Source organism: Notolepis coatsorum (assembly GCF_963971535.1).
Source record: "Notolepis coatsorum genome assembly, chromosome: 2".
NCBI lineage: Eukaryota > Metazoa > Chordata > Actinopteri > Aulopiformes > Paralepididae > Notolepis > Notolepis coatsorum.
The window spans coordinates 224,847,297-224,860,549 of NC_140166.1; the positions used below are offsets into that span (position 1 = coordinate 224,847,297).

Below are 13,253 nucleotides of genomic sequence, written 5' to 3' on the forward strand. Positions count from 1 at the left end.
ATGCCAGTGTTGAAACTAATGCACAGAAGCTCATTTCCTTGTTGTAATAATATATTCTACCACTGGGCGTCAGCTAAGTGTGCTCCGAGCTGTGCGTACACATAAGCACGAAGTCAAGTTCAAGTTGAAATTGATGAATCCCACTCTTTGCTTAGAAATGGTCGTACGCACAGGTTAAGCACATATCTGTGCGTAAGACACGTTGATGAATGAGGGCCCTGGTGTTTTTGGGTCTTCGTAGTAGTATAGACAATTAGACATATTAGCAAGATGGATAGTAGTACAATATTTTATTTATTTATTATTTCACATATTGTTTGAAGGCGTTTCTAAACGTTCTAGTCAACAGCAGAACATTTTCAAAAAATGTTGCATTCAGAAGATGAAGCCTTTCATACAAAGTAGGTTAAAATGTAATATTTAATTTTCATACTTCTGAGTTAGTTACTTCTAAGACATCAATTCACACTTTCCCACTTATCTTGACTCTTACAATTCATCCATATTATTAGCTAATCATACATTCTAATGAGAATGTTTCAGAGTTGGGATCAATTAAGTTTTTAATTCAAGATTTAATTTAAAATATTGTACAAGTTATGTGATAATTTTTTTTTACTATCCAACCTAATGACCCAAGTAAATGTGAATGGATGTTCCATCATCAGAAAGTAAACTATTAGTTTTTTTTAATTTTAATTGATTGAATTGAAAGTGGATTCCAACCCTATAACGTTTTGATAGTTTCATCAATGCTACAGCCATTACTCGTCAACAGTGTTGTGCTAGTTACTGAAAAATAGTAACTCAGTTACTTTACTAGTTACTTCATTTCAAAAGTAACTCAGTTACTTTACTAGTTACTTACACCCAAAAGTAATGCGTTACTGTGAAAAGTAACTATTTAGTTACTTTAAAACAATATATTGCTCCCATCCCTTACAAAAATCCCTTAGATTCTTAGTCAACATCTGTTGATCATTTTGACAGTTTCCACTAGTTTGACAGTTTCCACTCTCTCTCCTAGTATGTCTCTTGCTCGCCGTCTCTCATTCTCCGCTTCTTCCTCACTCCCCACCCCTTCCTTCCTTCCTTCCTCCCTCTCTCTCTCGCACACACACACACACACACTGGGCTTGAAGTGTAGAGCATTTTTTCTCTCTATCTCTCTACAATACCTTACTCACGGTCTCTCCCACTCTCTTTCTCGCTCCCTCTCTCTCTCAATCTCTCCCTCTTTCTGAATGCACACACACAACAGAAATACATACATACACACACACACACACACGTGGTTGCCTGTATGAGGTCTTGTTTGATGAAGAATATTGAGAGATGGCTCTGAGCCCTTCCTGGTAACATAATCAATGAGAATGAGAGAGAGAGCATAGGTTCTAGGTTGAAAATAAGTGCACGCTAGGTAGAATGAATGCTGTTGGAACGTTTCATTATAAGCGCCTTGCAAGTTGCAACATTGGTTAAGAATAAGATATGAAAATACTTGCCAGTAGTGTAAGGATGCATTAGCCATTAGCTAGCTTACTTACAGAGACTTGTGGTGGAGGTTGTAGCTGTGTTCAACTTCTGAACGAGCCCGCCAGCTTGATTTCAGCCAGGCAGAAAACGGGTCCAGAAACGAACGTTTTAATCCACACCACAATATGTAAACAAAGGTTTTAACCATCCACAACAGAATACTGCAGTCCAAATGTATTTCCGCCGATGCTTGATTCTTCTCTCAGACCGACGCAATGTCTTGAAACGATTATGTTTATTGGCGACGTGACGCGAGTGTAGTAGCAGTTTGTAAACAAACACGCCCACGTGTCTCCCCACTCTCCGCACACATGACTGAGTCAGGACTGCTCGCTATCGCTTGCTACCAATACAAATAACGCAGTAACGAAACATTTAGTAACGGTAACAGAGTTACTGAATTTAAAAAGTACTAGTTACCGCTAAAAGTTACTTTGTAACGCGTTAGTCCCAACACTGCTTGTCAATATACACACAATAACGACAAAATAGTTATTAACAAGCAGTTAGATGGTAGAAAAACCACTAAAGATGATAAATTCATATAAAGAAACATCCATTCAGATTCAGACAACTTTATTGATCCCGCGTGGGGCAATTCATATTTGTAGCTTCACGAGTAACAAAAACAACAAACAACAAAAACAAAACATCTCAAAGACAGCACGGCAACAACAACATTCCATGCAATACACAATCCAATAAAAGTAAAAACAGACAACTAAGTGGAAAAGGCTACTTAAAGTGACAACCGTCTTTAATAGAATACAAATGAAGACAATACATGGAACATTACTCTAAAATAAAAACGTATTCTTGTGAAAGTAAAAAACATGTCCTACTAGGAATGTTGACAATATGTGACATTAGTTCAATACATCAATAGTGTCCACATAAAAATATAAAAGTCATTACCAGAAGCAGTTTCCCCTCCAGTGTGTACACTAGGGCTGTCTTAAATAATTCGAAGCTTCGTTCGATGGGCATGGGATTCGAATATGAAAATGTTATTTGATTATTAAAAAATATATATATATATGATTTTAATTTTTTTTACAAAATCAACTCTGCCTCTCTTTGTTAACTACAACAAGCAATGCTGTTTGTTATTTAAGATGAGGTCGGACTCGGCACTGACAGATTTGTGTTCATTGTGCTGCTGCCTCCAATGACGGCTTACAATATTTCATGAAAGCAAAGTGTTTTGTTTGTCTAAGATTTAAAAAGCACTGACAAAGTTGAACAAATTGCTGTACAAGTCCCACAACATAAAAAACAAATAAAAGATTTATAATAATAATTTTTTTGTATCTCGAAGCTTCGAATTAAAATCGAATCTCGGCCCCGAAGCTTCGAATTCCAAAAAAAAATTCGAAGGTCAGCCCTAGTGTACACACCACGTTTGTTAACTAGCTTGGCTTTTGGATGGTCACCCCATACTGAGGTCAGAAAGTTCCTATGATCCCAGTATTTAAAACACTAGAACAATGTGTGTTCACTCTTATACCAATGACACATTGTCCCAGGAACATCCACACTGTCTGTCTCACTCAGAGCGACAAAAACACAACTGTTGTCGTCAATGACAACTGTGTCTATGCTAGTACTGCTTCTCTCTCACAGAGGCTTCTGTGCAGGTCAAAAGCTCTTGGTAGTAGTTTTTCATTTCAAAAGAACGGTCAAATATTATTCTTATGATTGTTGATGGACCGATATAGCTGTAATGATGTACTGAAGCGTTTTTAACACTGGGCCACACATTCATTATGAGTAGGGCTGTCATGATTCGACAAGTAAATGTAGTCAATTTGCATATTCATGTTCAACGCGTGGTATTGTTAATTGTATGTGCCTTTTGCGGTGGAAATGGCAGACGCTCAAAGTCATAACATGCGCAACGTGTGTTATGGAAAATATTAAAGGACAAAAGATAAATCATAAATCATTCTGAGTCGTTATTAAAAATAGAAAAACATAGTTTAATCTGAGTTGAACATGATTTGTGGAACTCCCTCTGGTGTTGTGGTTGTGGTATTCACTGACCTTTGGGAAGTATTTCGACATGTACATGGGTACCTTAGTGGTGTAGTGTATCTTGTAGACCAGGCCCATTGCAAGTTGCTGTACTCTGTAGTCTACTCTAAGCCATCCTAGGTTGTCAAAGTGGGCAGGGGTGAGGTGGGTTTTAGGAGTGAGGTCAAGCAGTAGTCTGACCAGTTTGTTTTGTGATGTTTGTAATCTTGTTTTTAGTGCCTTTGAGGTGCTTTGGTACCATGAGGTGCAGGCATAGTCGCAGTACCTTTGAATGAGTGCTCTTGTTTACCAGAGAGGAGATCCGGTACAAGAATCTTGTTCGTTGGTTGACCTTTTTGATTACATTGGATGCCATTTTGTCACAGGAAAGATTTGCCTCTAGGATGGAACCCAGGTATTTAATTTCATCTTTCCTTGTGACAATATTGTCACCCTGATAGTTGATGATAAATATTTCACTTCATTAGCAAAAATAGTGTAACATCAGTAAGTCTGCTATAAGCTATTCTCCCTCTCGTGTGTGTGCATACATTTACTATATGCTACTCTTTTTCACATGGATTAGGCTAATTAGCTTTAACAATCCTGATTCATGAGCCTATTTTATTCAAAAGGAAGATATTGATTTAAATATGTATATAGCCTATTTATAAAAAAAAAATGTAATCGTATCTCCTGTGCTGGCACAAGCACTACCATAGCACACAATACATATCATAATTCATGGAAATATACTAAAAAGCTATTTATGGCCGGTAATAATCTCTCTGGCTGGTAGTTATTTTTTTTTTTATCTAAATATTACCAGAAAAATTGATTTTTCTGGTAAATTAATGGTTTAATGATTAATCAACTAATCGATAAAATAATCAACTGATTAATCAATAACAAAAGTCATTAGTGACAGCCCTAATTATGAGTGGAACTCTTCTAACACTGGCTACAGCTGTAGGGGTTCTTGTATTAAGCCCCAGACCTTCTGATTAGTTCAACAAACCCATAAACCGGTGGTTTGGCTGCTCAGCATACAGCGTCCTGTATGCTTAGCCTTCAGACCCCCATTCATATCATGAATCTGTCGAACACAAAGTATCTGATGCTCGCTCTGTCCTCCCTCGCAAGGTTGCTAGGCTTGGTGAGGGTTGCAGAGTCTATATTTTATTTAGCAAACAAACAATGATAATCATTAGATAATCATTTCATAGTCAGTTTATCCAGTGCATTTGAAATACCACACTTGACAGATGTTGTTAATCCTAGGATGTAAATAACCAAATGTCTGCTGGCAGGATACCTCCTTCTTTGAGTAATAAACTACAAAATTCCTTCCCTTTCACTCTCGCTTAGAGCAAAAATAGACATCTTTACACATATACCATGATAGACAAGTTGATACTTTTGTTTGAGGATTTAAAAAAGCCTGGAAATACTGAATGCAGTATTTATGTCATCTTTCTCCAGAAGAACAATAATAAACCTCTATGGTTTAAAAACCATCACAAAAATGAGCGGAGAGCCAAGCACAGCTCTTCAAATCTAAACAGACAAGATAGTGCTCGCCATCATAGGGAAAAGCTCACATTTAAAACATCCATATTCAAGTCCCAATACACCGCACAACTTTGAAATGGAGATAAAAGAGTCACAAAAGCAAGTGACCTATGGGTCAGCCTGACTCAAGCTCCTAGAGACAGAAGACTAACTTGAGTAACAAAGTCATATTTTACAAGACACTATACCTTCCCGTTTGTAGTTGGCTTACCAGCATATGAAGAGTGGCAGACCGCAGACGATATCCAAGGTTCATTAAAAGCCTGTCAATACCCCACTAATCCAATCCAGTTAAAAGTTTTAATAAAGAGAAGAAATGGTCCTTTTTAAAAAGTGAAGTTTTAATTTGAAAAAGAATACAGTGTGAAGAAGATAGTCATAGAAAAGAATGCACAATTATTCCAACAAGTCTACAGGTATAGTTAAAGGTTTTCAAGGTAAAAAAGAGCGACCAAAAAAGACGTTTCTGTACTCGAGAACAGGGTTCTTATAGTTCTGCGTTAGTCATATCTTGATAAACAGAAACACACCTCTTTTTCATAATACAGTATATTTGTCAGCACCAATCAGCGTACAGTGTTGGGATTACATACCCAGCCCCCGGTAGAAGTACTTTTATACTATAAGTACTTTACTTTCTAAACAGTGTATTTTCTCATGTTTTCTGAAATATGCTAATCTACTGAATCTCTTATCACACAAACCACAATGATGCGGCTTCTCTCCTGTGTGAATTATCTGGTGCGATTTCAGATTAGACAAATGACTAAAGCTCTTCTCACACAGGTCACAGGAGTAGGGATTCCATCCTGTGTGAATTCTCTGGTGTGATTTCAGACTACCCAGTTGACTGAAGCTCTTCTCACACTGGTCACAAAAGTAGGGCTTTCATCCTGTGTGAATTCTCTGGTGTGATTTCAGATTACCCAGTTGACTGAAGCTCTTCTCACACTGGTCACAGGAGTAGGGCTTTTCTCCTGTGTGAATTCTCTGGTGTAATTTCAGATGAGACAGTCCAATAAAGCTCTTCTCACACTGGTCACAAAAGTAGGGCTTCCATCCTGTGTGAATTCTCTGGTGTGTTTGCAGATTACCCAGGTGCCGAAATCTCTTCCCACACTGGTCACAGGAGTAGGGCTTCTCTCCTGTGTGAATTCTCTGGTGTGATTTCAGATTAGCCAGTTGACTGAAGCTCTTTCCACACTGGTCACAGGAGTATGGCTTCTCTCCTGTGTGAATGCGTTGGTGTTTATCGAGATTGCTCTTTGAACTACAGCTTTTTCCACACTGGTCACAGGAGTAGGGCTTCTCTCCTGTGTGAATTCTCTGGTGTGATTTCAGACTATGCAGCCTAATAAAGCTCTTTCCACACTGGTCACATGAGTAGGGTTTTTCTCCTGTGTGAATTCTCTGGTGTGATTTCAGAATATTCAGCTGACTGAAGCTCTTCTCACACTGGTCACAGGAGTAGGGCTTCTCTCCTGTGTGAATTCTCTGGTGTGATTTCAGATTAGCCAGTTGACTGAAGCTCTTCTCACACTGGTCACAGGAGTAAGGCTTCTCTCCTGTGTGAATTCTCTGGTGTGATTTCAGATTAGCCAGTTGACTGAAGCTCTTCTCACACTGGTCACAGGAGTAGAGCTTCTCTCCTGTGTGAATTCTCTGGTGTGTTTTCAGATGAGACAGTACACCAAAGCTCTTCTCACACTGGTCACAGGAGTAGAGCTTCTCTCCTGTGTGAATGCGTTGGTGTTTATTGAGATTGCCCTTTGAACTGAAGCTTTTTCCACACTGGTCACAGCAGAGACCTTTTCTTCCATCCAAGCCGCTTGGTTTCTTCCCAGGCCTGACAGGACAGCTCTCTGGATGGAGAAGAGTGTCAAGAGGAAGGAGAGATGGTGATTTTATTCAGCTTTAATTTCCATGTAAGAGGTTTATAATGGTACGTAGCTGGGTTTTATAGTTTAACCTCTTAAGCCAGACGGGTCCGATACCGGTCCCAAAATGACATAACGTCAAAAATCAATCTCTAGACTGTATGACATAATGTTGCGTTTTTAGTTTTTTGTACACTTGATCTCAAGAAGGTGCTGAATGAGCACCTGGATTTTTGACGTCTGGTCAATGTTAGCATGGTCTTATTCACCTTCAAAGTGAATTAAATGTCTTTATAAAAGAATGTATATTCTCCTTTGGTTCATTACAATTTAAGCAAGGCTAGTAACAGACAATATTTCTGACACTGGGAATACATTCCCTGAGGTCCATAGATGTCCCTAGATACCAAGAACATGCAAATGGTCCTTGTAGAAGTGGAGCAATATTCCTTTTAGGCAAATTTAGAGTCTGGCTTAACCTCTTCCACCCGGAGCCTATTTTCTGAAAATCCGCCTAAAATGGAAAAGTAAATGGAATATTGCTCCACTTCTACATTTTCTTGGTATCTAGGGACATCTATGGACCTCAGTGAATGTATTCCCAGTGTCAGAAATATTGTGTCTATTACTAGCCTTGCTTAAATTGTGATGAAACAAAGAATAATATGAATTATGATTTTTCTTTCCATCTTTGACAGTGAATAACACCATGCTAATAATGACCAAACATTAAAAACTGCCACTGATCTCGTTCAGTACCTTCTAAGGAAATGAATAAAGAGAAGATGATTAAACAGAAGGTTCTGTAGATACAGTACTGAATTCTCCCATCCGGACCAATGCAATTTGAAATATTATTACCTGGAAAGTCATTTTGATTGGCAAGAAGCCTGGGCAAATGTTCGACTCACATCAAGGAACCCGGACCATCAACAAATCAATCTTAACTATATTCACAGGACATACTTGACTCCTATAAGACTGAAAAAAATGGGTCTTATACAAGACTCCAAATGCTCCTTATGTACAAATGGGGACGAGGGGACATTTATGCACATGTACTGGGACTGCCCACCAGTTAAGATATTCTGGAAAGAGGTGACCCAGCAATTATCAAATCTCTTAACTTGGAATATACCTGTACACCCCTCTGTATTACTGCTGAATGATGTTTTTGAGTGTGCAGTACATACACAGCTAAAGAGATTGGTTTTATCGGGTATCACAGTGGCTAAAAAGCTGATAGCATCACGATGGTTCCAACCGGAAAAAATTTGCCAAAAGGTCTGGATTATTACATATCTCGATGTGATCTATCAAGAAATATCTACAGCAAGAATTTTGGGTCTCAATGAATCCAAAATGACATTGTGGTTAGAAGTGGTGGAGAAAATAAAAGCTAGCATATAATGGTAGTGTCTGGTTAGGAGCGAGGGATAATGGATGGATTATCCAATGGGGGGTCCCGGGAGGGGGGGTACGAGCTAGAGCATATGTGTGTAGGGTATTAGATAGCAGGTATTGGGGGTATATCCTGTATAAGACAATTAACTAAAATGTGATTTCATTGGATGTGCACTGTCAACTAATGCTTGTATATCTTATTGTGTGTTGTCATGTTTGTTTATGTGTTTGTTTAAAAAAAAATAAAAAAAAAAAATACAAAAAATAGCAGGCTTATAAATTACCTTATTATAGCCAATTCGCACATTTATATATCAGGGATGTGATTGCGCCTTAACACTTTCCGTGCCAGCAGTGCCATGCCTAGGTACCCTGTTGCGTGCCAGCGCTCTATTCAATGACAGAGCGATCATATTTGTGAACGCATAAACTACATCTTAAATTATGTGTCTAATACGCCCGTCGCTTATCAATGACTTGTTTGCAGTCAACATTGTCGAAACGGATTTCCTTTATTTGTATCGGTTCATTTCTGTTTTATACCATTTTGAAAAATGCTCGTTTTTTGAAAGTTTCAGAAAAAAAAAAGATTCCACATGAATCGCCCTTTACTGGAATACACGAAACACGGTCATATTTCTGTCTATTTATGAATCGTTTTCAAATAATCGCTAGATTATCGATAGTATGTATACTTATGCACGCTATAGAAGCGGGCTGAAAAATCGATTATCTTATTTCCTGATCGCACACACACGTTGATATATCTGTGAAAATAGCTCCGATTATCCCAAGACAGGTAAAATAGATTCCTTACCTCAGATCAGATGTTCTCCAAAAAGATTATTCCAATTCCTGATCGCCATTCCAAATATCGATCGCGTTTATTGATCCAACGCTGGGTGGTCGAAACACATATTCTCCGCTGTTCTGATGGTGGGCGATGATGACTGCAGTAGGCTCGGATTACATGCCTGACAAGTAAAATTTGGAAGCCAGACTTTTTTTTCTCCATGCGTTTTTATTGACTCCATTCCAATGAGTGCAATACCATCCGGAGAGACGATAGGGGGCGGTATTTTCCCTGTTCGAGCTCAAAGCCAGTCCCAGTGGTAACGTGAGGCTAGATTGATGAAATATGAATGGAAATCGCTAATAAGAAAAATAACGACATCTCGTCGCTTGGCACTCAAAGTGTTAAGAAAAAAACCTGAACATTTTCAAAACCAATCTTCTTTCTTGGGACCAAGTAAAGTTTCGTCGATATTCCAATGTAGTTTGTGCTCGAATACCCAAATTGAAGCTGCTGTGTTACGTTTTGTACTAATAACAAACACAGAAATCCAAATCGCAAGTTTTATATAATACCAGCTGATGCATCACGGAGGAAAAAGTGGCTGGCGGCTAACGTTCAGCTAACTCCCTCTGGTGTTGTGGTCGTGGTAGCTACATGCTAAGCTAACGTTAATTACATCATATCGAACCGATAGGAGCTTATCTTATCTAATCTTACGTGGTGGTACCACGTGTGCCACTACCCGATCAAACATCCACGTAAGATTAGATAAGATGAGCTCCTATCGGTTCGATATGATATAATTAACGTTAGCTCAGCATGTAGCTATTTCTCTAGGTTAACGTAGCTAACGTTAGCTGCCAGCCACTTTTTCCTCCGTGATGGTATAAAACTTGCGATTTGGATTTCTGTTTTTGTCATTAGTACAACGCGTAACACAGCAGCTCTTTGGCATTGTGAAGGACTGAAGAAAATTCCGCTTGATTGTCTTTAATTTGCCGCTTTAAAAGATCAGTTTCTCCACTAAATGAAGCGTACACAATGTACCAGGCAGGACAGTTTCCCCCCACGCTGCAGTTGCGTAGCAACAACAGACAGGAAGTTGACTTCGAGAATAATCTAGCGTTTATTTGAAAGCCGAAAAATTACAATGTTTTTTGTGTATTCCAGAATATTCCAGTATGCCGTTTTTTGACGGAATCTTTCTATTTTCCTGAAACTTTCAAGAAAACGGCGGCTTTTCAAAATGCTATAAAACGGAAATGAACAGATTAAAAAACAATTCGTTTCGACAATGTTGACTGCAAAAAAGTCATTGATAAGCGACGGGCAGATTAGACACATAGCCATAATTTAATCCATAGATTATGCGTTCACAATGCTATCATTGAAGTGGGTGCTGGCATCCAACCACGTTTTACCATGTTAACAAGTGGCAATGAAAGTGTTAACCTGTTCCACTGTGGAATATTTTCTGAAAATCCGCCTAAAATATATACCTAGGTAAATGGAATATTGCTCCACTTCTACAAGGCCATTTGCATATTCTTGGTATCTAGGGACATCTATGGACCTCAGGGAATGTATTCAAAGTGTTAGAAATATTGTGTCTATTACTAGGCTTGCTTAAATTGTGATGAAACAAAGGAGAATATGAATTATGATTTTTCTTTGCATCTTTGACAGTGAACACCATGCTAATAATGGCCAAACATTAAAAACTGCCACTGATCTCGTTCAGTACCTTCTTGAGATAATGTGTAGAAAAGATCAGAAGGAAATTAATAAAGGGAAGATGATTAAACAGAAGGTTCTGTAGATACAGTACTGAATTCTCCCATCCGGACCAATGCAATTTGAAATATTATTATAGAATATAGAATAGGAAGGTGGTCAGGTGGCGTAGCGGAGATTGCGCTCGTCACCAATGAGGTGCAGGTCACAGCTTATTTCGCAGGAGATTTTTTTATTTTTTTTAAACATACTATTCACATTTTCAGTTGACTTGATAGTTTAATTTGGTTGCTGTACTGTAACTAGGGTATTAATTAACAAAGTAAAAAAAAATTCAGATATTATGTTACTTCCGGTTCCAGAACCGGTTCCTAATTAGAACCGGTTTTCGGTGCCGAACCCTATGTGTGACTGCGTCTGGGCTTGGCTTCTTTCTAAAAAGCCGGTGCCGCGGCTCAATATTGACCATGACACCCCCTCCCAATGTTTTATTGCTTTTCTGCATGATTCACGTGAGTCACTAATTTAGGTCAGAAAAACCGGAATTCCGAAATCACATCCCTGATATATACATATATTATCTTTCAAATGCCCGAGTTTAATTTGGATTTAGTATCACCAGGCATGCATAAGAACAGATAATGAAATCTACTGTAAATACAGTAGCTTTTTTATGATTAGGGTGCAACCATTTTGAAACTAATTTCAGATCTAATTGTTGCTACATGCTAACAATAGGGAAGATAAACTAACTACGTTTCAATATTTGTCATAAACGTTACCTTTTGTGGTAGAATTATCCCGAATAATAGCAGTTATTGAAATAATTCATAAAGTACTATGAACCTTGAACCCAATAGAATTTTCCAGGAAGTGTAGTTTTGACAAATTTCAGTGCAGAACCAGACCTGTGGAAGTCCGCTACAAAATGGCAGCAAAAAAACTATTCCCCCCGGTTTTACAAAACGGTCGCCTCTCGCGAAATAACATTGACATTCCAATAAGGAAAATCTATCTATATAACACTTTAACCTATTCCTAAAGTAACGTATTGATGATAATATACATTCTAAATGCTGTTGTGATGTTTATACTTGAATACGTTTGAAATTAAAATAGATAGTTTTATAGAACAGTCTGGAAATATTCATTTATGACCATTATGTCATTTGCGGTCCGCTGACGGACCGCACAGGCGGAAGAGGTTAAGAGGTTAAAGTCATCACTTATAAAGTCATAATGTTTACAGATTAAAGTCAACATTTCCCTACTTGTTTCCATGCAGTCCAAACAGCTCTTCTCTTGGTCCAGCTGTGATGGTTTCATGCAGTCCACCAAACAGACAGACAGTTCTCTCAAACCAAGGTGTGAGCGGCTATGAAGGGTGGTCATATTCAGACCAATCTTGGGGGAAAGTAAGACAAGAAATATCAGTACATTTTACATTCATCCTAACAAACAAAGGTCTAACTTTTCAGTTGAAATTCATCAGGAACACAGAAAGCCAAGCAAGAACCATCAGTCCTTAACCAGCTATACAGGTAGCTCTCTTTTCCTAGGCTAACAAATTGGAAAAGAAGGAAAATCCTGACAGGAAGATTTTCATAAGAACAGAAAAACACATGGGTGTATATATAGACCAGGGGTCTCAAACTCAATTTACCTGGGGGCCACTGGAGGTAGAGTCTGGGTGAGGCTGAGCCGCATCAAATATTCCACACAAAAAGGGTTTCAAGTATTTTTTATTTTTTTATGGAAAGGTATGGTTGAAACATGCAAACGTTCAAACGCACACACACTAATAAGCATTGGAGGCTTTTAACCAGGGCCAGACTGGGGAAATCATTCAGGCCAGGAAATATAGTGCGAAATATAGCCCTAGTCAGGCCACTTTTTAAGCGGGGTCCCCCACCAGGAGATTTTGTGTTACAAAGACTTCACTTCCTGCATTCTGGTGCACGAATTGTTTTATTTGTACCCTTTAAATGCCAGTGTTTGTGATGACATGACTAAAAAAAGAAAAAAAAATCTTTTTGGGATTTTTATTTTTAAATTTTTTTAAATCATCTGGGGGTCTGCAAAATATCATCCAGCGGGCCGCAATTGGCCCGCGAGTTTGAGACCCCTGATATAGACAGAATGGCCTGACAGGACAGCTATCTGGAGGGAGATAGTGATGGAGAAGAGTGTCAGTGGAAGGAGAGAATGAGAATTGGTGATTTAGTTTCTATGTAAGAGGGTTACAGATTTAACTATGGTATTATAATAGGAGATTCTGGCCTTTCAAATGATGCCTCACTTGGCCCTATAAACCCATTTCT

The 13,253-nt window shown here is 38.5% G+C and overlaps 1 protein-coding gene across 1 annotated transcript; it reads right to left on the reverse strand.

Annotated features, from left to right (window-relative positions):
- Positions 1-5,540: 5,540 nt before the first annotated feature.
- On the reverse strand, positions 5,541-12,319 carry LOC311248976 (uncharacterized protein). Its single transcript, XM_084338222.1, has 2 exons — positions 12,204-12,319; positions 5,541-6,983 (listed from the first exon to the last, which is right to left on the reverse strand). Exons 1-2 carry the CDS (start codon positions 12,256-12,258, stop codon positions 6,010-6,012), a joined length of 1,029 nt encoding a protein of 342 aa, XP_084194348.1. The 5' UTR covers positions 12,259-12,319; the 3' UTR covers positions 5,541-6,009.
- Positions 12,320-13,253: the final 934 nt, after the last annotated feature.

Coding starts and splice junctions, on each gene's coding strand:
- LOC311248976 (XM_084338222.1), bottom strand. CDS start 12,258: ATGAAACCATCACAGCTGGACCAAGAGAAGAGCTGTTTGGACTGCATG. Junction 6,984..12,203: donor TTTGGACTGCATGGAAACAA/GTAGGGAAATGT, acceptor TTCTCCATCCAG/AGAGCTGTCCTGTCAGGCCT.